At 44.3% G+C, this 25933-nt stretch overlaps 1 protein-coding gene across 1 annotated transcript; it reads right to left on the bottom strand.

Moving 5' to 3' along the window:
* Positions 1–436: 436 nt before the first annotated feature.
* TMEM230 (transmembrane protein 230) lies at positions 437–19644 on the bottom strand. The gene is made up of 4 exons (XM_077469479.1): positions 19505–19644; positions 17529–17664; positions 4608–4730; positions 437–3503 (listed from the first exon to the last, which is right to left on the bottom strand). Exons 2-4 carry the CDS (start codon positions 17622–17624, stop codon positions 3363–3365), a joined length of 360 nt encoding a protein of 119 aa, XP_077325605.1. The 5' UTR covers positions 17625–17664; positions 19505–19644; the 3' UTR covers positions 437–3362.
* Positions 19645–25933: the final 6289 nt, after the last annotated feature.

Genomic DNA, 25933 nt, shown 5'->3' with positions numbered 1-25933 from the left:
AATAAAGCCTGGGGGAGCCTCTATAATCTTTATAACAATCTTAAACTTATCTTTTAGCTAATCAGTCAAGTAGTGGAAGATAATTTTTGCTGTCTTGCATATCAGCATTCATAACAAGCAATGATGACAACTGAATGTGGCTTTTCTGCTGCCCTGGACATTCATATTCACTAGACCAGATGTTGTAGGATAAAGACTAAAGCAGCACAAAGAATAGCCCTTACACAGCACTACAGTCACCAGGATTAGTCCACTTCCCCATCTCTAACTTGTACTAACAAAAGGAAAAACATTTACAACTATAAAGTACCTGTTAAATCAAATTAACAATAGATTATTAAATTCTGGAATATAATTTTTCCGGAATATCAACATTGTTCACTGGAAGCAACAATACACACATAAAAAAAAAATAAAAAAAAAAAGCAAATGAGCATCGTTTCAGAACAGCATTTATTTGCACTTAACCTAGCAGAATACATGAAGGAGATCATGCCTTCCATGCACACAAATTTCCATACCTTTGTGCACGTTGGCAAAAATGAACATATACAGCAGTAGCAGCAGTGCCATGGTGTGCAATTGAGCCAACCTCACCATGAAAGAATAATTCAATCATTCATTTAGAAAACAGACATTGGTTGGATCCCTAATTCTAAGCTCCGTACAAAAGTTACTGCGAGGAAAATTGTTTGTGTTGCCAATAGCCTCCAGCTAAATTCTCCCCTTCAATTTGTGATCTGTGCTGTAAAAATTGTTTGGAACGGAGTGGATGATACTGGCAACATCTGCCTTTCAAGAACCAGTAAACTACAAGTTAGTACTGCATGCATACATTGTTTTTTTTTTTTGGTAAAAGGTATTTTTTAGCATTTATGTTAAAAAACAAAACAAAAACAATCAGAAGTCAAGAAATAAGTGTGGCATATCTGGGGACCATATTTTACTGCTCATAGAGGACTTGATGTCCTGAACACACATCCAAGTCCAGTGGTATTTGTCGATAGTGTCACACCACAAAGGTAACTATAAAATATCTGAGTTTTCTGTACAGCAAAGGGCAGTGTTGCATACATGTTGGAAACATTTATTCTCAGCTTTTTCACATATTCACAAATAAGTGCATCATAAAAAAGTCTAACTTTATACTATTCAACTAACTATAGCAAAAACCTTTTTTTGGGGTTTTGGATAAAATGGGGAAAGGTTAATGCTCCTGTCTGCTTTTGTGGCTTTCCGGGTTCCCTTTTAACATATTTTCACGTACTTTCTGTTCTATGAAAATCATTTCCCGGACAGGAAGTGAGGAAAAAGCTGTACCAGAAAACAGACAACAAAAAAGCTGACAGGAGTTCTAGCATTCTCATACTTAAAGAGGAGCTCAAGGCTCCCCAAAAAAATTAAAAGTCAACAGTTACCGATCCTGTAGCTGCTGACTTAATAGAAGGACACTTGCCTGTCCAGGGATCCTGCGATGTCCTCACCTGAAACGATTCTTCAACCGGCTTTGGGTGCAAACACATAACAAGTAAGGAAAAGCCAGTTTTCTGCCATGCTGCGCATTATGAATGGTGCCCGTAGTCTTCTGGGACCTGTGATGTGTCCCTAAAGTCTGCGAATGAAGGGGAGGGGGGGGGGGGTGTCAAAACCAGGTACTCACTCCCCCACAAAAAGTGCCAAATGTGGCGTGGGGGGGGGGGAATGGTGCAAACTGGCAGGACTTTTCCTTTTGGGGGGGAGGGAACAGATGCACTTTTATGCAGAACTAAACCCTCCTACTCTTTACAGCCTAGGGAGCTTAAATGTTTTGGGAAACTGATGAGTTCCACCAGGCCCTCCGCATGAATAAGCAATGAAAATCACCATCTGTACAGAGCATTACCAGCTCAGGTATACTCCGCAGCCTGCAGAATTACCCTTGTAGTACTAGGCCTTGTCAAAAGAAAGAAGGCTAAGCTGTGAACATCTGCAGAGAACAACCTTAACTCTCTATTACAGCTCTCAGTGCATACACAAGATAAAGTGTACACACTGGACATGTCAGAGCCAGGGATCGCAAACAATGCTTAGTCCTGGTAAACTGGGCTATGTTTCTACGTCAAAAGACAGCGGTAGTACGCAATTATACTAACACTTCCACACCCTATGCCAGGGGTAGGCAAACTCTGCAATCCAGCTGCGGTGTAGCTACAAATCCCATCATGCCTCTGCCTCTAGAAGTCATGCCTTTGATTGTCAGGGTTTTGTAATTTCTCATAGGACTTGTAGTTTCACCACAGCTGGAGGGCCGTGGTTGCCTACCCCTGCCCTAAGCTCCGATATAGGTCAATGAATAGTGGCCGTCAGTTGAATGGTAAAATGAGATCCCACAGAATGCAGCTCAGCACTCTGACACACTTCAGTGGGCAAAGTCTGCGCAGACATGCAGAGTCCATAGAAGTAGACAGGCCGCACTGACTTGAACTCTGTGGGCAGGACAAAAAATGGCTGGTGCCCAGCTAGAGGTGTGTGCAGGTATAAAGTCATTATTTTTCTTTCCTTCCTAGACCTTCTGTGACTTGTAGTTCAAATTTATCCGGAGGGTTACAAATTGCCAGGTCTTGATGCATGGAGCTTAGAGCAGGAAATCTGTCAGATTCCAATTCTAAATGAAACCATAAAACTTGCATAGATTATCTAAAACACTTGATTAAAAATGTAAATCATGCCTCAAGTAAACTTCAGGTAACTCTGTCATTTTAACATGTTGTTTGTGTCTGTCCAATTAGAGTGAAATGATCCTTTGGTAACCATTGTATCTATTGCTATCCCATGGAAGAAAAAAAAAAAAAAAAAAAAAAAAAAGTGTATATCTTAATGCATCATTTTTCAGAGCAGCCATAGCTTATCCTGCATGTTTTTAATATAAAACCATATGGCTTTCTTTTTAACTAAGCCTATGAAGGAAAAAGGTGGTATTGAAACCACCAATTAATGAAATGTCCACTATCATTTTCCAAAGTGCTCTATTCAAGTAATAGTTAGAACGCGATTGGTGGTTAGGGGAAGACCTTTGTTTGCCACTGCTCAGGTATTTTTAATTCCATTTTTGCTTTCTCTGTAGGACTTGTTCTGAGTAAAATCTAACATGCTCCTTTCAGAAGGGAATGCTTTTACCCTACAAAACATTTAGCAGTACAAGTCGGGAATTTTTTTTTGTGACAAACTGATATAACAGTCCACTGAATTATCACAACTGCCTGACTAAACTGAAGCCTCATTGTATATACACTGGTCATCTTCTCCTCCTTCCCCTACTGGATCCTGTTGGTTCCCAGTGGAGCTGAATAGCGTGTGCTGTGCCTTCTGCCACACATAGGGGATCAGTCATCAAAGTCTGGAATGTCGTCATAAGAGTAACCTCTGTATCCTTTAGCAGCATAATAAGCGATGCGGAGGTGGTAGAATCCAGGCAGGAATACCAAAATTCCGATGATTAGCACTGGTATGGCCCGTTCATTGCCCTTAAAAAAAAAAAAGAAAAAAAAAAAAAAGTTAAAATGCAATTTGTCTACAATCTGTCCATCTGCAGTCACCAGCACCAAATAAACAGAGAGCATTTTATATATAAAAGCCAGAGCCAATGATTGTGTGTGCTTTCTTTACCAGTATGTAGAAGATCATGACGATTTGCATGTAAAAGGATGCTACCAGAAACATCCTAAAGCAGCTGATCATAAGGCAGCTGGGCACTGGACAACCAAACTTTAGAACAGCCATATTTATGGCATAATGAATTACTCTTCTCTTTTGAAGCAAATTTAAGTAGCTAAACCTTAACTGATGTAGAATATACCTCCACCTCACAAATATACTAAAATAAAAAGTAAAGTGAGGAATATATTTAAAGTGCTTGTAAACCTTCAGGGATTTTTTTATTTTTTTTTTAAATAAAATAACAAACATGTTTTACTTACCTGCTCTGTGCAATAGTTTTGGGGTTCCCCACCGACGCCGCCTCTTCATTAGGCACCCCCATGGAAAGCCGCTTTTCCTGGGGCACCCCATGCAGGCTCACTCCCGAGTCCCACTGCTGTGTCCATTGACACAGACAGTGGGACTCTGGCCCACTCCCTGCTCCAGTATCACAGGATTTGATTGACAGCAGTGGGAGCCAATATCAATCTGTCCAATGAGAAGAGAGGCAGCGGTTGGAGCCGCTGCACTCATGCACATCACTGGATCAGATCGGGCTCTGGAAAGAAAAAGGGGGTATGGGGGGGGGGGGGGAGCTGCTGCACAGAAGTTTTTTTTTTTTAACTTAATACATAGAATGCAGTAAGGTGAAAAACCTTATGTTTTTAAAACAACTTTAAGCTTATGTAAACCTCAACAGTAATAATCAAATGCAGAGGCAATTATTTAATATGATAAAGAGTAGATACATACATTTGTATAGTCTTACAGATACAACGGGCCCCTTTGAGTACAACCATAATGTGGCCCGCGATGAGATTGAGTCTGACACCCCTGCTCTAGACAGAAAGCTAAAATGAAAGTTAGGCTATTGATGACTGCATATCTAACTTGACAAATACAAATGTGAATGAAAAGGAAAAAATGCTTACCCCATTGCTAATGTGTCCAGTTAAAAGGAGGGACCCGATCACAATCAGCAAAGTGCCTATCAAAAACAGGATAGTAGCCAAAGCAATGGCTTTGTACGGTATTTTTGTAGGGCTCTTCTTAAACTGGATAGAAGTTAGAAAACATATTTACATTACTACATTTTTTTCCAAATTAAGTTCAGTAAAGTTCAAATAAAAGCTGGCTTTGGTTAAAAAAAAACCATAAGAATAACATTCACAGAAACAGGTCTCAGGGCTTATCAGAACTACAAACAAGCATGATCATGCTGTGACTGTACACTACACAAAACAGATTTAAAAAAAAAAAAAAAATTCTCTCCCATGGGGGAGATTTACTAAAACTGGTGCGCCCCATTCGCCAACACCTTCCCCTCCCCCTTTACATTTACCTGAGCAAATTCTTGATCCAGCGCTGTGCTCAAGAGCAGTGGTCATCTCTGCTCTCTTCCCCCTCAATCTGCTCACAGGGCAGATTGATAGCAGTGGAAACTATTGGCTCCTGCTGCTGTCAATCAAATCCTATGCTAAGGAAGCGGAGGGCAGGGCCAAGGCAGCAGGGATTGGGATTGAGCCCGTACAAGTGCTCCCATAGAAAAAGGCTTCCTATGGCAAGTACTCACTGAAGAGGAGGAGCCAGAAGCGTTGGTGCAGGACCCCAGAAGAAGATCGGGACTGCCCTGTACAAAATCACTGCACAGAGAAGGGGAGTATAACATGCTTATTTAAAAAAAAATAATAATAATAATAATAATAATAATAAGGTTTAGAATCACTTTAAAGGGATTGTAAACTGAATTTTTTTTTTTTAAATAACAAACATGTTATACTTACCTCCACTGTGCAGCTCGTTTTGCACAGAGTGGCCCCGAACCTGCTCTTCTGGGATCCCTCGGCGGCTGTCTCTGCTTCCTCCCGCAGGTGCTTCTCACGTTCATGCGAGCTCCCTCGCATGGTGAGAAGCATCTGCGGGCACGCTCCCGTGATACAGCCGGCGGCTATAGCCGCTCGCTGTATCACGCGGCCCCGCTCCCCGGCGCTCCGCGTCAGTGGATGTGATTGACAACAGCGCGAGCCAATGGCTGTGCTGCTTTCCATCCATCCACTCCAGCCAATCAGCGGCCAGGCTGAACGGTGGAAAGAACGTCGGGGGACGAGCGCGGGACTTTCGAGGGGTGAGGTAAGTAAAAACGGGGGGCTGGGGGCACAGGCACTGTCAGATGTTTTTTCACCTTAATGCATAGAATGCATTAAGGTGAAAAAACATTTACCTTTACAACCCCTTTAATGTTTTCTGTGTCCCCATTTGAAAGTATACCTTCATAAGTTCAAAACTTATCTTAGGAAGTATTGTTTTACCTAAATGGAGTAGCTGATATGTGGAATAGTCTTCCAGCAAAGGTAATGTGTCAGTCAGAAGTTATCAGTTAGCATTCCCTGCTCTCTTCTTGAACTACAAAATACATCCCCCTGTTATGAAGCACAGAGAGAGATGTTATGTTGTTAAATGCAGTGTTCTGTAGTCCCAACACACTCCATGTCTTAGGGTGACAACACTGCTCAGTACGTTGGTCACCCCAGGACACTTAATTGTAGGATTACCAGGTTAAAATCAAGGGAAAAAGAGGGGCGTGGCTATGGAAGACATGAAGTGTCTGAGCTCCACACCAACTGCCTACAAGAAGAGCTGCTCACTTGTCCCTGCCTGCGATATCCATGTCCAGACGGGGTCCTAAGCACGGGGACCTCCGCAGACTGCATCCCGCTGACATCCAGCATTATTTCACCCTGGAAACACCAAGAATTCGATCAGCCTTCCAGGACAAGTTGGCGCCTGAACCCACCACGAGGGACAGCGCGGCACCTCCCGTGGCTATACTTCAGGTAGGAAGCTTCCCTCCGCTTTGCCCTGCTACTGACAGGGTTCCCTGCTCTCTAAGCTCCAGTCTCTCTGACATACCCGTGATGTTGAGAGAGGACTTGCCTGGCAGCCCTGTTCAGCCCAGCATGTCTGCTCTCACTGATTCTGGTGCTTTGCCTGCCCTACCTCTCATGCCGTGATGTCTCCTGTAGAGATGTCTGCTATCCTCTTTTCTCTACCCACTAGACAGGACATGGAAACGATTGCGACCAGGATGGTATTTATCCCTGCAACAGGACATTACTAACATCTCTAAAACTGTTGATGTTTTCTCTACTAATAGAGATGCAATACTGCAAAGGCTAGACTCTCTGAAAGGTCTGCACAAACAACAGGCTACTATATCCCATCTTCGCTTACAACATGAGGATTTAGAAAATCGCCAAAGGCAAAATAATATTAAGCTGCATAGCACCCCGGAATGCTATTAAAGCAGCAGACTCACATGACACGGTTATTGGCATATTCAATGACATTGAGTTGGATAGGGTGCAGAGTACATGTCCCTGACAGAGGAGAATCCACCCAACCCAGAGATATGTTGTGCAGGGTGCATTTCTTCCTTATGAAAAAGAGTTGATCATGCATCATGCCTAGAATAGGGGCCCAATTCACTTCAAAAAGGTGCTACCATTCACCTTTCCAGATCTGTCTCACAGAACTCTATACATGAGACGTCAAATTAAACCTCTACAAGATAAGGTTAGGGACTGTGGTGGCACATATGTGTGGAACTATCTTTTTGGTCTCACTATTCGCCTACAATGACCGTATCTTTGTGAATGACCACAGGCAACTGCCGGATGTTTTCTGCTTCGTTAACACCGAACCCATTAACCTCCCTGACTGGTTAGCGCTGGATACTATTCCCAATGGCCCCTCATTCCCGCAAAGCAGACATAACAGGTCTTCCAACAGGAATCACTCTAGATCACCTCCTACTGGCCCACATTCTAGAGACCTATAAATTAACCTATGTGCTGCAACGAGCCTGCTCCTGTCATGCTACTTTCATCGACAACATATGGATAACATCTCACTCCTTCAACAGAAGGCCGTACTGCCTTGCTATACCGTTCTTTGTGGGGAATAAGGCTTAACTCACCGTTGGACAGACAGTATAGCGACATGCACGATACTACAGTAGCTTGCCCATTTGGGTGAAAGGTTTATGTGGTAACTTTATGATCTCTTTCACTTTACATACTATGCCATTGAGCAGATTCATAGATGAATACAGATGCAGATACTATTACAGAGCTTTGCCTTCCTCCAGTAAAGCTTCAAGGTCCCATGCTGACTAGAACTGCGATCAGAAATGCCTGGTCAGATTACACTCAGCAGTTGATACTGTGTTATTGGGAATGACCATCTTCTAGGATCGCTTTATCCCCGCTACCAATCCAAAAACCTTGGATACCACTATTGCAACATGGAGGGGGGGAATTTGTCACAAACTTTGAATGATACTTTCAAGAACATACAGCTTACTTGGAATATAAGCTTGGAACGTATGGTCTTTCTTGACCTTGAGATCTTTAAAGATGGAGATCACTTCCGGTTATGTAATTTCTTCAAGCCGACTGATCGGAATTCTTACATCCCTCTGGGGAGTTGCCAGCATAGGTTGTGGTTGTGCAATATCCCCAGAGCCCAATTCATCAGGCTCAGGCAGAATTGCACTCGCAAGGAAGATTTTGTATCTCAATCTCAGGTTCTAGCACCACGTGTTGTTGACCCACCGACTCAGTCAGAGAGTCAGTTATTCTCTTTCATTTCTGCATTTTACACTTGCGGGAGGTGTTTTCAGTAACCAATAAAGAATACAAGATTCAGCAATTGATTACGCGTGCCACTGTTGCCGTTGTTTACATGCTCGAGTGCGAGTGTGGCCTACAATATATCGTTAATACATTAGGTAAGCATGTACACAACATCAAAAATGGACTCAAGACTCATAATGTATCGAGGGATTTTAAATGAGTTCATAATCAGAACCCTAGGGGTTTGAAGTTTTGGGGGATTGAAAGAGTCACAAGACATTGGCAGGGAGACGGCAATTTCATATGCCAACTCAGCTGTAGAGAATCTCACTGGATACACGAGACAAAGATTTTAGTACCAGCAGGCCTGAACTTTGAGTTTTTGAGTTTGATGTAAATTGTATCATTTCTGATCGTTACGTTTATGCCAATTATGTTTATATTTGTATATATGTTATTTGTGAGGATCAATGGAGATGCGGGTTTATATTTTGTATTATTTTTAAATGGATGATTTTCATATACATTTTTAAATAGTTAGTAATTGCATAATATACTATGTCTACAAGTGTATGTTTTTAGGTCTACTTTAAGATAAAATTATAGTACAATTCTTCACCCATTTGGTTTTGATAACTATCTGGGGGGTTAGTTTGTGCCTTTTTGCTGCACGGATATACTCAGTGACACACAATTTATATGCCAAGTATTCTCTGTCTGACTCCGGGCGTTCTATTACTTCTGGGCTTCGCCTGGTTGTATATAAGGTTGCCATGGTGATTTACTGTGTGTAATACCTTTGACGACCTGATCGGAGGTGTCAGGCCATAACACATATATATATATATACATATATATATATATATATATATATATATATATATATATATATATATATATATATATATATATATATATATATATATATATATATATATATATATATATATATATATATATATATATATATATATACACACACACACACACACACATACTATATATATATATATATATATATATATATATATATATATATATATTTTGGGTGCCGCACGTCATTCCGTCACCGCTCATGAAGGCCCGCCCCCTGGGACGTAACGCGCACGGAACCACGTGACTAGCATTACGTCACCCGCATCTTTTGTTGATCCTTGTGGAAAACTGTTGTTGGCTTTATCACCTTAGCACTGAGGTACAGTGCCATACTTGTAAGTGCAATTGCTTTTTTAGATACCAAATGGACAGCACTATATTGTATTGCTGTCATTCTATGTATGACTATATCAGAGTCTATGGTCAGGATACAAGGGACCTCATACTAACAGTATGCACTCACCTCCAGAGATCCTCTCATCCAGTGGACCAGCTTATATACCCTTGTGAAGGGACTGCGTGTGTGACCCTATTGATATACTCAGGGGTCCACACTCTGACGTGAGCGGCTAGGATTCACTGCTGGTGGAGGCTGTTACACGATCACCTTGTTTATCATCCACAGAATCACCATTTTGGACACTTGGTGTTTTTTCTAAATATCAATTTTATGGATGTTATTATTTTAGATTTATTATGTTTTCTGTTTGTTTATGCGCTGCACTGCCTTTTTTTACTATATTGATATTTTGGGATTTGATATTTTGTCCGTCAGTGTTCAAACAGCAGCAGCTGATGTTAGTATTTTTTGGGCTGATTGATTTACTTTTTACATACATGAAGCTTATAAATAACATGTGCTGGTTCTCTATTCATTTTATCGTTTTCTTTACCTTACTATTGATTGAAAACGTTCAGGACCTTAGTCTTAGGTATAGTTCAACACCTCTATATATACTTGTGTTCCTTCATATGAGAATAGGGTATAATGTATGACATGTTGCAGGCTCTGATAACTCATAAGAAATGCATTTTCTTTGGTTTGTATTCCAAGAGGACCCAAGGGGGAGACTTCTAAATTTTACCACTCTACCTCCAAATATGGAGACTGGTTCTTTAATACAATGGAACTGTTTGTTAAACTTCTTGATGGGTAAAGCCCTTTATAGAAGACATTGTCTACTGCTCTATGGATGGCCTCCCTTTTTTATTTTCTATATACACTTGTTCACTCATTGGAATTGTGTTATTCTTTGCCTGTGTTTATTCATTATTGAGAATGTTTGAAACTTAATAAAACAGATTCAACATAAAATAAAAAGGGAAAAAGTGTTCAAAATAAAAACGTCACATCTATGGAAAGCTGCCAAACAAAGTTTTTGTTTTTTGGTTTAGATAGGCTGACTAGTGATAGGTCTTTCAGATGAAGGGCACTTTGTGTTATGGAAGGAGATGTGCCTCATATAAATTTACAAGATCATTTTAAAGGTTTGGGGGCAGGCTGGAATCTCATACTTTAAGACTAGGTTCACACTATAGCAGAAGATTGTGACTGTCTCTCTATGGAGCCGTTTCACTAATCTCCGGAACTGCTCCAGGGCAAATTGCATAGGACCCGGTGAGTATTTTGGTCCATTTCAGCCAGAAATTTGGGCTGAAATCAGACCTGAAATGGCGAATGGAGACGAACTGGACCCCTGCTGTGAGCCTCTCCATTCCCCAGTGTGAAGGTATGATCTGGGACATTACAGCACCTGTGGCCACAGTTTTAGTTAGCTTTTTTTTGCCATAGCACAGATTTACTTTAATGTTAGATATACTATGCCATCTAGTGGTGTTGATGCATTTTTGCATGTAATTTTACTGAAAATTGTAATGAATATATAGTAGTATTTCGAGCATTTTTTACCCCAACACTTCATATTCCTGATATGAGCCTGATGTACCATGTACAGCAATACCTTGGTTTGTGAGTAACGCGGTATACGTGCATTTTGCAAGGCAAGCCATTTTTTTTTTCTTTTCAAATCCTGACTTGATTTGCGAGTGCTGTCTCACAAGACAAGCAGGACTCAAGCCGCTTGTGTATGTATTACCATATGTGACCAGAAGTCCAGGGGACGCTGGAGACCTAGGAGACACCAGCTGGATGGGGCGGGCGTAAGGTGCGTTGGAACACCCAAAAGTGTCAACAGTTCCTGAGTGTCTCCGATCGTCACCAGCGCTCCCCGCACCTCTGGCCACATACAGTACTGCATACACCAGCAGTGGTTGTGGAACGAATCATCTGAGTTTCCATTATTTCTTATGGGGAGACTCGCTTTGATATACGAGTGCTTTGGATTACAATCATGCTTCTGGAACCAATTATGCTCATAATCCAAGGCATTACTGTACTTGTATGAGAAAGTATCCTTTTGACTTTGTATAGCTTCCTTTGTGTGAAATCCTTGGTGTTCTGATCAAAAACTGTCCACACTAAGCAGGAGAGCACAGCATGGCGAGTTCCCTAGCTGTGCTGGTAATTCAGCCTGCTCTCCTACAATGATCAAGCCTGTCCTGTCACACCCCTCCTGCACAGCCCTTCACTGAGAAGAATAGTGTAGTCGCCCCCCCCCCCCCCCCCCAGCTCTTATGCAGCTGAGGACAGAGAGAAGGTGATTACTTATAATTTTTTTTTATAAGGTTTAATTTAATCTATACACAAATATTTTGCTTTTCATTTCTACTTCAAAATTGAATGGGCTGTTTTACAAGGTGAACATTTACAACCGCTCCCTGGGGCATAAGGCATATGGAAGGAGAGGAGCTACGTTGACATCACCCGTGGCCATCTTCTATGAGTTTCATGTATGAGCGCTCGTTTGCTGCCACTTACTGAAGTGCTTTATTTGTAAGTGTGTTTTTTTTTTTTTTTTTATTACTCCATTAAGAGCCCTTTCACACTGTCAGCCGCATTAGCAGTAAAGCGCCACTAGTTTTAGCAGTGCTTTAACGGTGCTTTTCAGACGCTTTGGGTTAATAGCACCCAAAAAAAGCACCACTGTCGAAGGTCCGACGGTCTTCCCGACGGGGTTTCGGCAGAGGTCCGACTGACTTTTTGAACGAACGGACTTGGCCACACACGACCGGACTAAATCCATTCGAAAGTCCGTTTTGAATGTGATGATGTAAAACGGGACTAAAACAAGGAAGTTCAATAGCCAGTAGCCAATAGCTAACCTTGCATCGTATTTGGTCCAACAAACGTTTTTTCCGATTTTTAGTCCGTCAGATAGATTTGAAACATGTTCTATTTTTAGGTCCGTCTGATTTTTTTTTTTTTTTTTTTATAAAAAGCAGACTAGCCCAAACACGATTGGATTGTACGACGGACTGATCCCGGCGGACCTAGTCTGCCGGAAAGTCCGATCGTGTGTACGCGGCATTAATTTTCAAATTAAACACTATATAAAAGCAGTCCAGCATTAATAATAGTAACTAAAAGTCCAATACAATAAAGAGCTCAGTGTTTGTATTATTATCAGATGCTAAATTTGTGATTTGTGTAAGACCCCTTTCACACATGCGGATGGTATGTCCGTATTTCATCCATCCGTTTGCGGATGAAATACGGGCCATACATTCATCCCTATGGGATAGTGGGTGTCTGCGGATGAGCATCCGCAGACACCCGCTATTGTCCGCCTCCGCAACTGTCCGATTCTGCAGACGGAGGAAAATCCTATTTTTCTGTCCGTCTGCAGAGCGGATCGGATGAACACGGACACACGGTCCGTGCTCGTCCGATCCCCATAGAGGAGAGCGGAGAGCTGACAGGGCGGTCCCCGCCCTGTCCGCAGCCGGCTCAGCGGGGACAACGGAGCGATCCCCGCTGAGGGAGCGGATCATCACGGGGCGGATCTTTACTGATCCGCTCCGTGTGAAAGAGGCCTAAAAATTCCAATGGAGGGAAACAAATATACACCTGCACTACAAAATTATTCAATAAATACATAAATGGAGGCAGCTGCTGCCACAAAGCGTCAAAGCACTCTGAAGACTGAAATAGTAAAAATCCCACAGGGGGGCGCAGCGCTACAGCAACAGTTAGACTCAATGTGCAAACCAAACAATATATAGAAACAAACCCACGTTAATAATTGTGCATAAAAGTGCAATACAGCAAAGTGCTGAGTGCTCAAATTTTTTCCAAATACAAAATCTTCTACTTATGTCAAAGTTCATCCAATAGAATGGTGGTACTCTCAAATGTGCTGCCCAGGTATACTGTGTGCCCCTCAACTTCTCCCACGCTCAACAGACACTAATGACTGATTGTTTTATCAAGCGAATCACATCAAGCCATATCAGCACCCTGGGATTCCGCTTTGGCGTTATTTCACGTACCGCATATGAGGTAAAACGATCAATGCCAAGAAGAGAAGAGAGAGCTTGCCATAGTGAAGTAATCAATGTATATTTAAATTGCCTGTGTCAGGAAGTGTGCACTCCACAGGAGCAGATATGATGTCACAGGAAGTCCCAACCCAACATGTTTCGTCAAGTACAAATATTTAAAGACTACCTTTACAATGGGCCGCTCCTCACACTGCTCATTAATTCTAGGGAATGAGGAATAAAATGTAATACTTAACGCCTCACTCTTGCAGGCTTCCTCTGTCTGTGCGCCTGTTACCTGAAGCCTCTCAAGGCTGATTAAATTATCAAGTACAATTGTACTTTAGGATGACTAGGACTTGCCCACAAGCCAGCTCGAGAAGTAAAGCAAGTATCAGACCTTACTCCTCAACCCCTAGAGTTAACAAGCATTTAAAGCGTTAGTTCCCCTTTACAAAAACTGTCTATGCAGGGAAGGGGTGTCTTTAGATAAAAACAAATGGGGCAGCTCTGGCTTTAGTTAAATAATGAACTTGCTATATCTGTAGGCGATTTATATACCTTCTGTAGCCTGGCTGGAATACTCCCAGGACGTCGCTAAGTGAGGCTTAGTCGTTACTGCTCACCACCAGCTTTTTCTCTGAATCAAACCTCCTCACATGCTCTTCCTCTCCCCCAATTGCAGTAGTTCTGAGCTACAGTTTTGGGAACTCACTCTTGGGATGGTGGAGGTGAACAGTAATGTCCTAGCAATGTCCCGGGAGTATTCCAGTTAGGCTTCAGGAGGTATGTAAATTGTCTTTTCCTATAGCAGGGGCATTATTCAACTTTAGTCAGAACTGCAGTTTGTTTTTATTTACAGATATCCCATTTTTTGCACAGGCAATGTTTTGGTAAAGATTAATTAAACCTTTAAAGCAACTCATTAACAAAATCCCCAGCAAGCAGAAGACCGCTATAATTTACATTTGTAAACATGCAGGAATACAATGTTTACAATGCTTCAAAGCAGCCATCTTTCGGTTTGTGCAGCTTGTTTCCTTATTTCTCTGTTCATGCTAAAGCTGACGTCATATTTGCGGTTGCCTCCGTATTAGTACTTCCCTCTTTTCTAGTATACTATTGGCAGAATCCCGCACGTGCCCAATAAATGAGAAACAAACCTTGTTTTCATACACAGTACATCTGGAAAGTAGTCACAGCGCTTCACTTTTTCCATATTTTATGTTACAGCCTTATAACAAAATGGATTAAATTCATTATTTTCCTCAAAATTCTACACAAACAGTATCCCATAATCACATGAAAGAAGTTGGTTTGAAATCTTTGCAAACTTTATTTTAAAAAAAAAATCCCATGTACATAAGTATTCACAGCCTTTGCTCAATACTTTGTTGAAGCACCTTTGGCACCAATTACAGCCTCAAGTCTTTTAGAGTATGATGCTACAAGCTTGGCACACTTATTTTTGTGCAGTTTCTCCCATTCTACTTTCCAGGACCTCTCAAGCTCCATCAGCTTGGATAGGGAACATTGGTGCACAGCCATTTTTAAATCTCTCCAGAGATGTTCAATAGAGTTCAAGTCTGGCCAGGTCACTCAAAGACATTCACAGCGTTGTCCCGTAGCCACGCCTTTGTTATCTTGGCTGTGTGCTTTGGGTCATTGTCCTGTTGGAAGATGGACCTTCGTCCCAGAGCGCTCTGGATCAGGTTTTCATCAAGGATGTCTCTGTACATTGCTGCATGTCCAATTAACTGAGATTCCCATGGGTGGACTCCAATCCAGTTGTAAAAACATCTTAACCACTTCAATACCGGGCACTTAAACACCTTCCTGCCCAGACCAATTTTGAGCTTTCAGCGCTGTCGCAATTTGAATGACAATTGCGCGGTCATGCTACACTGTACCCAAATGAAATTTTTATCATTTTTTTCCCACAAATAGAGCTTTCTTTTGGTGGTATTTGATCACCTCTACGGTTTTTATTTTTTGCGCTACAAATAAAAAAATACCGAAAATTTTGAAAAAAAAAAAATGTTTTTTTTTGTTTCAGTTTCAAAACTTTGTAAATAAGTACGTTTTCTCCTTCACTGATGAGCACTGATGGGCACTGATAAGGCGGCACTGATGGGCACCAATGAAGTGGCACTGATGAGGTGGCATTGATGGACACTGATATGTGGCACTGATAGGCGGCACGGATGGGCGGCACGGATGGGCGGCACGGACGGACACTGATAGCTGGCACAGGTGGGCATGGATAGCTGGCACAGGTGGGCATGGATAGCTGGCACAGGTGGGCATGGATAGCTGGCACAGGTGGGCATGGATAGCTGGCACAGGTGGGCATGGATAGCTGGCACAGGTGGGCATGGATAGCCGGCACAGGTGGGCATGGATAGCCGGCACAGGTGGGCATGGATAGCCGGCACAGGTGGGCATGGATAGCCGGCACAGGTGGGCATGGATAGCCGGCACAGGTGGGCATGGATAGCCGGCACAGGTGGGCACTCATAGGCGGCACAGGTGGGCACTCATAGGCGGCACAGGTGGGCACTCATAGGCGGCACAGGTGGGCACTCATAGGCGGCACAGGTGGGCACTCATAGGCGGCACAGGTGGGCACTCATAGGCGGCACAGGTGGGCACTCATAGGCGGCACAGGTGGGCACGGCATTGGTGTTATACTATAGTAATGGATGCCAATCAGTGACAAACAATAATGCATGCCAATCAGCGATGCCCATTATGGGCACTGATTGGCATCCATTGTGCTGACTGGCATCCCTGGTGGTCTAGGGAGGATTACCTTTTCCCTGGTGGTCTGGTGGCGCCCCTGGTGGTCCAGTGTGGGCATCCTCGGGGGGGCTGTGCTGATAATCGATCAGCACAGACCCCCCCTGTCAGAGGAGCAGCCGATCGGCTCTCCTCTACTGCGTCTGACAGACGTGAGTGAGGGAAAGCCGATCACCGGCTCTTCCCATTTACACTGATCAGCCGTGATTGGACACGGCTGATCACGTGGTAAAGAGTCTCCGTCGGAGACTCTTTACCAAGATCGTAGTTGCCGGGTGTCAGACTGACACCCTGCAACAACGATCGCCGCGATGCGCGCCCCCGGGGGCGCGCAGCGGCTCATAATCCTGATCACGTCATATGACGTCCGGTCAGGATTATGAAACCACTTTGCAGCCGTCAATTGCCTATAGGGCGGGCGGCAAGTGGTTAAGGATGATCAGTGGAAACAGGATGCACCTGAGCTCAATTTTGAGTTTCATGCCAAAGGCTGTGAATACTTATGTACATGTGATTTTATTGTTTTTTATTTTTAATAAATTTGCAGATGTCAAACATTTTTTTTTTTGTCATTATGGGGTACTGTTGGTAGAATTTTGAAGAAAATAATCAATGTAATCCATTTTGGAATAAGGCTGTAACATAACAAAATGTGAAAAAAGCGAAGCGCTGGGAATACTTTCCGGATGCACTGTAAAAGCTGGCAACAGAATGTGTGGTCCTCCGCACTCCCTGTGCTGAATATCAGTGTACACACCACCTGCAACATCTCTAGTCACATGGGGCGTTTCATGAAGTTATGAATGGTCAGCATTACTCCACGGCATTGCAATCCCGTGAGAGTGCTGACAGAGGCACCGCATATAACTGCAAAGATTGGCGGCACGCTGAGTGTGCTGTCAGTTAGGCGCATGTGACATAAGTAAAATAAACATTGGCAATATCCTCTAGATGGTGCAGTTTAAATTAATTTCAAAGCCACCTACAGGTAAATCATTTTAAATTACTTTACAAGGGGCACAGTTGCCTAGTAGAGTGCAAGACCACTTTAACCTCTCAGGAATGGATGGGGGTCTGCCACTGTAAGAGCAGCTCATTTGTAATTTACGACATTGGGCTTTAAGATTGAGATCATTTAATTCTATGGCAGCCAGATGTCCTCACCTGAAGGTCAATGTATCCTTCATCGGTATCAGAGACTTTAGAGTACTTCACTTTGCTGTTGGGAAGAGCAGCAGCATTATTCCGTGAGGGCATCATAGCATGCAGGGCTTGCTACATACAGATGAAAACCTGAATCCTAAAAAGCAAAGATATAAAACATGCCAAATGTTAACGGCTTGCTCCCCTGTGCACACAGCATATCCATCTAGAAGAGTTATAAAACTATGAATTACTATGGTGATTGCAGAATTCCAAGCCAGTTCTACAGTGCAGCCCTGCCAGTTACCAAAAAGACACTGGGACTAGTTATTAGAGATGAGCTCAGGCGTGTTTGAAATCCCACTTCCCTGATCCCACCAGGAAGCCGACACTGCACACAGCTAATCACAGGCAGTGACACATTTTCCTATAAATATAATAGGTAATCTTGTGCGCAACTAGAATACAATCTGTGTAATATATGCAAGCAGCAAGTAACACACTCCCAATATAAAATGTGCAAATAAAACTCAAATCAAATAATGCTGTGCTAGTGATAATAAATGTATGGATACATTTATTATCACTAGATACATTATTTGTTTTGAGTGAGACATTTCCTGATCTGTGCAGCTGCAGACCAAGAAATGTCTCACTGCCTGTAATTAGCCATGTGCAGTGTAGGCTTCCTGGTGGGATCAGGCATGTGAGATTTCGAACGCACCCAAACCTATCTCTACTTATCATTTATAACTGATCTGAATGGGGACTTCACTTTGTGACCGGAGCAGCTGCGCAACACAGCCAATCAGCTACTAGCTTTCATTTTCCAAGCTTAACTGAACAATAAGGATGAGCTCAGGCGTGTTCGAATACTCCATGTGCAGAGCCCGCCAGGAAGTCGGTGCAGTTCTGCGCTAATCACAGGCAGTGAGACATTGCCTTGGTGTGCGACTACAGAGATTGGGCAATGTCTCACTGCCTGTGATTAGCGCAGCACTGCGCCAACTTCCTGGCACGTGGACCATGCGAACACGCCCGAGCTCATCCTTACTGAACAAGCTGAAGCTAATTAATTACTCTGCTCCAGTTAGACTACACTCTCCCTTTAGGCTTTGTATAGGGAACAGAACCAGCTGGTGTTTACCCTCACTCACTGGAATGGGGCAACCATGGGTAGATCTGGGGTGACCAGTAGAAAAAAAAATTGGGGGGGCGGCAAACAGTATGTCACCCCCCCCCCCCCCGGGTCGGTCAGTAGCACTTACCCCATCACCGGCGGCCTCCAGTTCTCTTGTGGCCTCCCATTCTCCATGTCATTGCGGCAGCTTCCGTTTCCTCCCCCCTCCTCGGCAGCCACTTGGGAGTCTTTTCTTTTCGGCCAATCGGAAAACAGTTCTCACACCTGCTTCTGATTGGCTGGATTGAGGACCAGTGTTTCAACAGCAAATATGCATTTGCATAACGCACGCACCTGAGTGGAATCAGAGCGCATCCTCTGTGGCCCAAGCCCACTAGATTTTTTAAGCCTATTAGAGCCTCTGGCGCTAATCAGGTGCGGATAAAAAGACAAAACTGCCACTGTAATTCATGCACCAGGTGCCCCGTAACGGGCCGGACACATGAATAGGGGGTGGCCGCGGATAGATCTATGCTATGCATGAATCTATCCATTGCATATAGGAGTGTAGAGAGAGGCCGCCACCCTGCAATGACTGCACACATCTCTGCTGTCTATGGCAGATCACCGTATGAGAACACAGGCTGCTTCTGTTCCGATAAACAAAATTGTGCACCGTGCCCTGCAGGCCCCATAGAGATCAGTGTCTCCTGGGGGACAGGCTGGTGCTGTACAGTACTGGCTCTGGTACATAGTTAGGATGCCTGGCTCCCCACAAATCAGTATCACAGAGCACACGGTCACCCCGGCACAAACACACACAAGTAATCAGGGCTAGGCCGCTGAGCTCGGGGCCACACAGACTCTCTCCATATACCTGATTTACGTGAACATACTGCATACATTAACTTCCGGGTCTGTGCTGCAATAACAGGAAGGGATGCGCCTCTTTCGAACGGAACGTGACGTACAAACACCGCCCCCACAAGAACGACACAAAAAAAACGTGCCTGGGGGGAGGAGGAGGGGCTGTGCGGCCTCAGCGAAAGAAAGCCGCTTCTCTGTGATAGGCTGATGGTGAGGCTGCGCAGTGGTGTGAGCGCGGGTTATATATATGGGGGAATGTGGATGAAAGAACGCCTTATAGGAAGTATACATGACGCGAATGATGGAGCGTGCTGTGTATCCTGAGTTTTATTATTACCTGAAGATTCTATACCATAGAAACAATGTGAAATCGGATTCTCACCGAAGTGGTGCAGGACTCTTTTTTGCTCCATGGAATCAGATCGCACCCATCCGATTCCTGTACCATTTGACACTTCGCACTGCGATCCGATCTGGGGGTGTCACTAACTTTCTATTGGTCCACAGAGGACGGTCTGCCTGCGAGTGGCATGCGGTGCGGGGAATCGCACTGGTTCCCACATCCAGGGTTGCCAACCTCCTGCAGCATTTTTTACTGACAAAACATGGAAAATTTACTGGCAGAGCACATTTTTTACTGCCAACCTGAGAAATGACAGAATTCCTACTGAAACTTAACAGTGGATATTTGAACAGTATAAACATGATATGGAAACACTGACAATACCAAAAAAAAAGTAATTTGCTTGATTTACACTTAAAAAGTCAACACAGCATGAAATGATCAGCACCTGATATTTACTGGCAGCTTTAAACAAAAATCACAGATTTTTACAAACTGCCAGTAAATGTATTGGCGGTTGGCAACCCTGCCCGCATCACATATGTATGAACCCAACCTCCTGCACCAGTTTTGGGGCAATTTAAGCCATATAAATCCATGGCTCAAATTGCACTCAGAGACACTGCATGTAATTCACACAAGAATGTGCTGCGATTCCTGTGCGAGTTACATGCGGTTTCCTGCACTGCAGCAGTGTGAACCGAGGGGGAGAAGCCTGCACCAGTTTGGTGCGGATGCTATGTGATTTCAGTCATAAAATATGTAAACCACAAATTGCACCGCACAGACATTGCATGTAATGTGCACAGGATGTGGTGCGATTCCTATGCGAATCACATGTGGTGTCTGCATCGTACAAGTGTAAACCCAGCTAGTGTTCTGTATGTAATCACATATTAGGGGGGGGAGGGGGACTGGTGCAGCTGTGCATGGCAACCAATCACTTCTAACTTCATCTTGTTCAATTAAAATGGAACTAAGTGTTAAAAATTGTGATCAGACAGGCTCTTTATTACAGAAGAGACATGCAATGTCTCTTCTGTAATAAAATCCACCTACCTGCCAGTTCACAATGCCCTGTAGAAGGTACACCGAGCTGTGCATACATTCTGGCATTTTCCGTGTGCCTGGATGACTGCACTCCTGTGCATGCACGGTCACCTGGAAGAAGCTGGGGTGAAGGAAAGGGACCATGTGGGCGAGGTGCTATGGGAACAGAGGTAAGTATCTGTGCTTTTAGTTTCACAATCAAAGGCCTTAGGTTCTCACAAAACACAACCATTTGTAGCAGGTGAGTAACAGATGGCCAGAGGTGACCAAAGTCACAATAGGTGGGCATACAAGAACCAAAGTCTAAAGATTGGAGTTCCATGTGGCTCCTTCCAATGCAGGGGTAGCAGCTCTGAGATGCTTCCTTGATGAAGAATGGGGGTTAAAAGGACGGAGCATACATGTAAACCACCCAGTGAATGACATCAGCATTCAGTCCCTGAATGCAGTCATCAGATAGGGCAATGCCACTTTTTTACCAGAATGGGGTTTGGGAAGAGCCGTACAAACTCAGTGCCCGACAGCCACTTCCAGCTTAGCCCTGACCCCTCGAGTAGGGCCCTGATGTGGCACACGAGTCAAACTGAAGGTAGGTCACACCGGATATTATCTGCAGTCCCAACAAAAATTTTGAGAGCCTCCATAGTAGAAGCACATGCACATGTGCCACCCTTCCATGTGCTACTTGCTGTAAAGGCCAGTTATAGGTGGAGGCAGTGGCAATTTAAAGAGGAAGTAAACCCTTCCAAACAACTTGGACCTATAGGTAAGCCTAGATTAAGGCTTACCTGTAGGTCCAAGCAATATCTCCTAAACCTATATGGTTTAGGAGATATTTGCCCGAAAATGGGCACCGCTGTCTACGGCGCATGCACCGTAGACAGCGGCGCGCAGGCGCACTAAATGCGGCAAATCCAAGAATGGATTTGCCAAATTTGTCGACTCCCGTGCGCATGCGCGGGAGTGACGTCATCGCGGCTTCGCCGTATGACAGCGGCGGAGCTGCGAGGCGCGACTCCCGTGCGCATGCGCGGGAGTGACGTCATCGCGGTTGCGCCGCTGTCATTGGTCGGAGCTGCGAGACGCCACCAGCAAGATGGACGCGGCGGACTACAGGGATCAGCGGCGACTTCGCTGGCTCCTGTGTCAGGTAAGTGACACATAATGAGCTACTATGCGATGCATAGTAGTCCATTATGCTTTACCTTTGCAGGGAAAAAAAGAAGAAGTAAACCCATCAGGGTTTACTTCCTCTTTAATTCTACTGTTGGAATACTGGTGAGGGGGCGTACTGGACACGTTTGCTGCCATTGTGCTACATGCTGGGTGTCCAGTGTGCCCCTGTGTCTCTAAGGAGGGGTTGGCTCCCTCAAGGCTCACTTGCCCTCTGCCTATCCATTATAATGCATGTGCTTCTACTATGGAGGCTTTTTTTAATGCATACTGTTAGATGGAATAATTTGGTTGGGTGCAGGCTGGTCGGTAAATTGAGCTGGGAATTTTTTGGGGTTTTGTTTTACTAAGTGTAATCCTGTCTTTTTGGCCCCAAATTCAAGTGCTGTCAAAAGCTTGTAGACTTCACCTTCGTAACATCTCTAAAATCTGCCCCTGTTTAACTAATAAAACCACCAAGCTACTCATTCATTCATTTTTTCTCTCTCGCTTTGACTATTGCAACTCTACCTTACCAACCCGCTTAATGTCTGCCACCCCCTCTCTACCAATTTCTCCGCTAGCTCCTGATTGCCCAACAAATTCAATTCAAAATACTAACATACAAAGCCACCCACAACTCTGCCCCAAACTACATCACCAATCTTGTCTCCAAATATCACCCAAACTGTCCTCTCCACTCTTCCCAAGACCTCCTGCTCTCCTCCCATGCTCATCTCCAGGACTTCTCTAGTCTAGAGCCTCCCCCATCCTCTGGAACTCTCTACCTCACTCTGTCCAGCTATCTCCTACTCTGGCTGCCCTTAGGCAATCCCTGAAAAGCTGCTGAGTATGCTGGGAAATCAGAGTTCCCCTGCTTCTAAGGACAATTTTCAGATGCTGATATCCCTGCTCCTTCAATTGGGAGTTTAAAGCAAACATGCGTCTAATGCCTACCAAAGAGTAGCTAGAGGCAAGGTTGAATAACATGGAGGACACTCATACTAAGGGCATCAATGTCCTCTGAAAGGGCTTACAACATTTCTCAGAACTGAAAGACATTGAAAAGGCACATACAGAAATAGCCTCATGCCTACAAGTAGCCCACAACACTAATACTATTGGACAACACAATTTTGACTCCCGGTGATCACACTTAAATGATCTTGAAAATAGATTCTATAGGAACACTATTTATCTTTGGTGTAAACCAGAAGCTACTAGTCCTAATGATTAAAAGGCCAAAGTCCAGCCATTTTCGCTGCCATGCTGAACTGACTGAAGGGAGACCACGCTGAACTGACTGAATTGGACCATATACACTGGACACTCGGGCCCAAAAAACATTGACCCTGAAAAACCCAGCGACATGCTTTGTAGGGTTATTTATTTTTTTTAAGAAAAGAAGCTCATCTTCCTCAAAGCACAAGAAATGGGGCCTATTGACTTTGAAGGGATGCAAATCTTTCTCAAATCTCTCTTATTTTTTATTTATTTATTTTTTTCTTTCTAAGTTATGGATATTCAGTTAGGCTCCATTCACATTTTCACGTAGCGGGAAAAAGCATTCCTATTCGTGATTTTTTTTTTTTTATTTGCATGCACAGGTTTGTCACCCAAAAAGAAGGTCTTGCTTCTTTTAAGGCAACAAGCTTCACGTGATTGGTGCGGTTTGCTGTGATTGCAAACCTGTTGTGCGAAAATCGCAGCAGAATAGCATTTGGGGTGCCAAGAAGGGCTTTTGCCATATATGAACAGGCCTTAGAAATCTGGAGGAAGTGTCATTGCTTCGTTTTGTGGGCACTTGGCACCATGTTACACTCTAAATATGGGTATAACATAGTCTTAAGGTGGAGTTAGCCTTTAAGCTTACAATCTAAGGTCCAACATATACCTGCTAAGGCCATATTAGGCAGAAGCCAATTAACGTATCAGCATGTCTTTAGAGTGTTGGAAAAAAAAACACACACAAGTTCAGGGAGAACATGCAAATGTCCTAGTTGGTATACAAATTGAGGACCCTAGTACTGCAAGGCAGGAGTACTAAATACTAAGCCACCATGCTGACTTTCTACTGATTCCTGCTAGATGGGCAGACATTCAAGACATGGGTGGCCCTATCGGCACCACCTGGCTCAACAATAAGCAGCAGTGCAGATTCATTAATCTGTTCAACATGGATGGAGGAAACTACTGAGTTATCTACATGTGTATGGCTAGCCTTAGAGCAGGGGTCATCAACCCCCGGTCCGCGGCCCACTACTGGGCCGTAGCGTCTTTGCAGCTGGGCCACGGCAGACTCTAAGACACCGGTGGATTGAGAGGAAAGCGGGTGGGTGAAGAAGAGCAGCGGGCTGGCGAGCAGAGATGACATCTCTCTCCGCTCGCCTAGCATCCCCGCTCTCTGTTCTTCCGCCCTCACAACGTGCGGAATGACGGCGGTGCGGCGGGGTGCAGAGAGATGACATCATCTCTCCCTGCCTGCCTAGCATCACCGGTCTTCCACCCTCACAGCATACAGAATGTCGGAGGTGCGGCGGGGAGCAGAGAGATGACATCATCTCTCACTGCTCGCCCCGCATCTCTGCTCTCCTGCCCTCATATAACAAAGACCACTGAACCAGTGTCACCAATGCAGTGACAATCCTCATCTGGTGGCACTGGCGGGTGATGTGGCAAGTGGCATTCCTCAACTGGTGACAGGCAGGTGATGTGGCAAATGGCATTCCTCAACTGGTGGCAGGCAGCGTGGCAAGTGGCATTCCTCAACTGGTGGCAGGCAGCGTGGCAAGTGGCATTCCTCAACTGGTGGCAGGCAGCGCGGCAAGTGGCATTCCTCATCTGGTGGCACAGGCAGGTCATGTGGCAATCCTCAACTGGTGACAGGCAGGTGATGTGGCAAGTGGCATTCCTCAACTGGTGGCAGGCAGCGTGGCAAGTGGCATTCCTCATCTAGTGGCAGGCAAGCGTGGCAAGTGGCATTCCTCATCTGATGGCACAGGCAAGTGACGTGGCAAGTGGCATTCCTCATCTGGTCGCACAGGCAGGTGATGTGGCAAATGGCATTCCTCAACTGGTGGCAGGCAGCGTGGCAAGTGGCATTCCTCAACTGGTGGCAGGCAGCGTGGCAAGTGGCATTCCTCAACTGGTGGCAGGCAGCGTGACAAGTGGCATTTCTCATCTGGTGGCAGGCGACTTGGAAAGTGACACACTCAGGGCTCCCACTGATTCTGCATTATGGTGAGTTGAACTATTTCATTTATATTACAATGTAATATAAGAAATAATGCGCTTCAATCATTCTGACACCATACCAACCATGGTGCCAGGATGACTGAAGTACCAACAGCCGAACACCAGCTATTGCCCGATAAATTGCCGGCAAAATTCGCTTACCCCCCCCCCCCCCCACGTGTGTGCGTACATCACCCCCAGTACCTCGCCGGGCCTTGGCACAATTTTCTTCCACGCAGCTGGTCCCCGGGGCCAAAAAGGTTGGGGACCACTGCCTTAGAGGACTCTAAAATAGCTCTCATCTATCCTGTACAGAATGTGCTGTGATGGTATTATGTGCTTAGTGAAATGGATGTTCCTATGGGAGATGTCATTGTGTCGTGCTAATGGACCAAATCCTATTTTTTTTACCTTTAAATTCTCTTTATTTGTTTTTATTCTGTAATACAAATTTTGATGCTAAAAAAATACACAATATAGACATAGAACAGTGGAATTAAATTAAACAGTTATCTTCCATGCTTTCTACCTTATTTTGTCTCATAGTTTCTTATGTATTTACATGTTACACCCTTTTGACTCCCATCCCCCCTCCCTCCCCTAACCCCTCTCCCCCCCCCCCACCCACCTCTAAATTTCTTTCATACAGAGTTAAACAAT

Source organism: Lithobates pipiens, unplaced genomic scaffold, assembly GCF_037356315.1.
Source record: "Lithobates pipiens isolate NorthernLeopardFrog02 unplaced genomic scaffold, aLitPip1_a1.2 Scaffold_8, whole genome shotgun sequence".
Lineage (NCBI taxonomy): Eukaryota > Metazoa > Chordata > Amphibia > Anura > Ranidae > Lithobates > Lithobates pipiens.
This window is presented reverse-complemented; position numbering and strand designations above follow the sequence as displayed.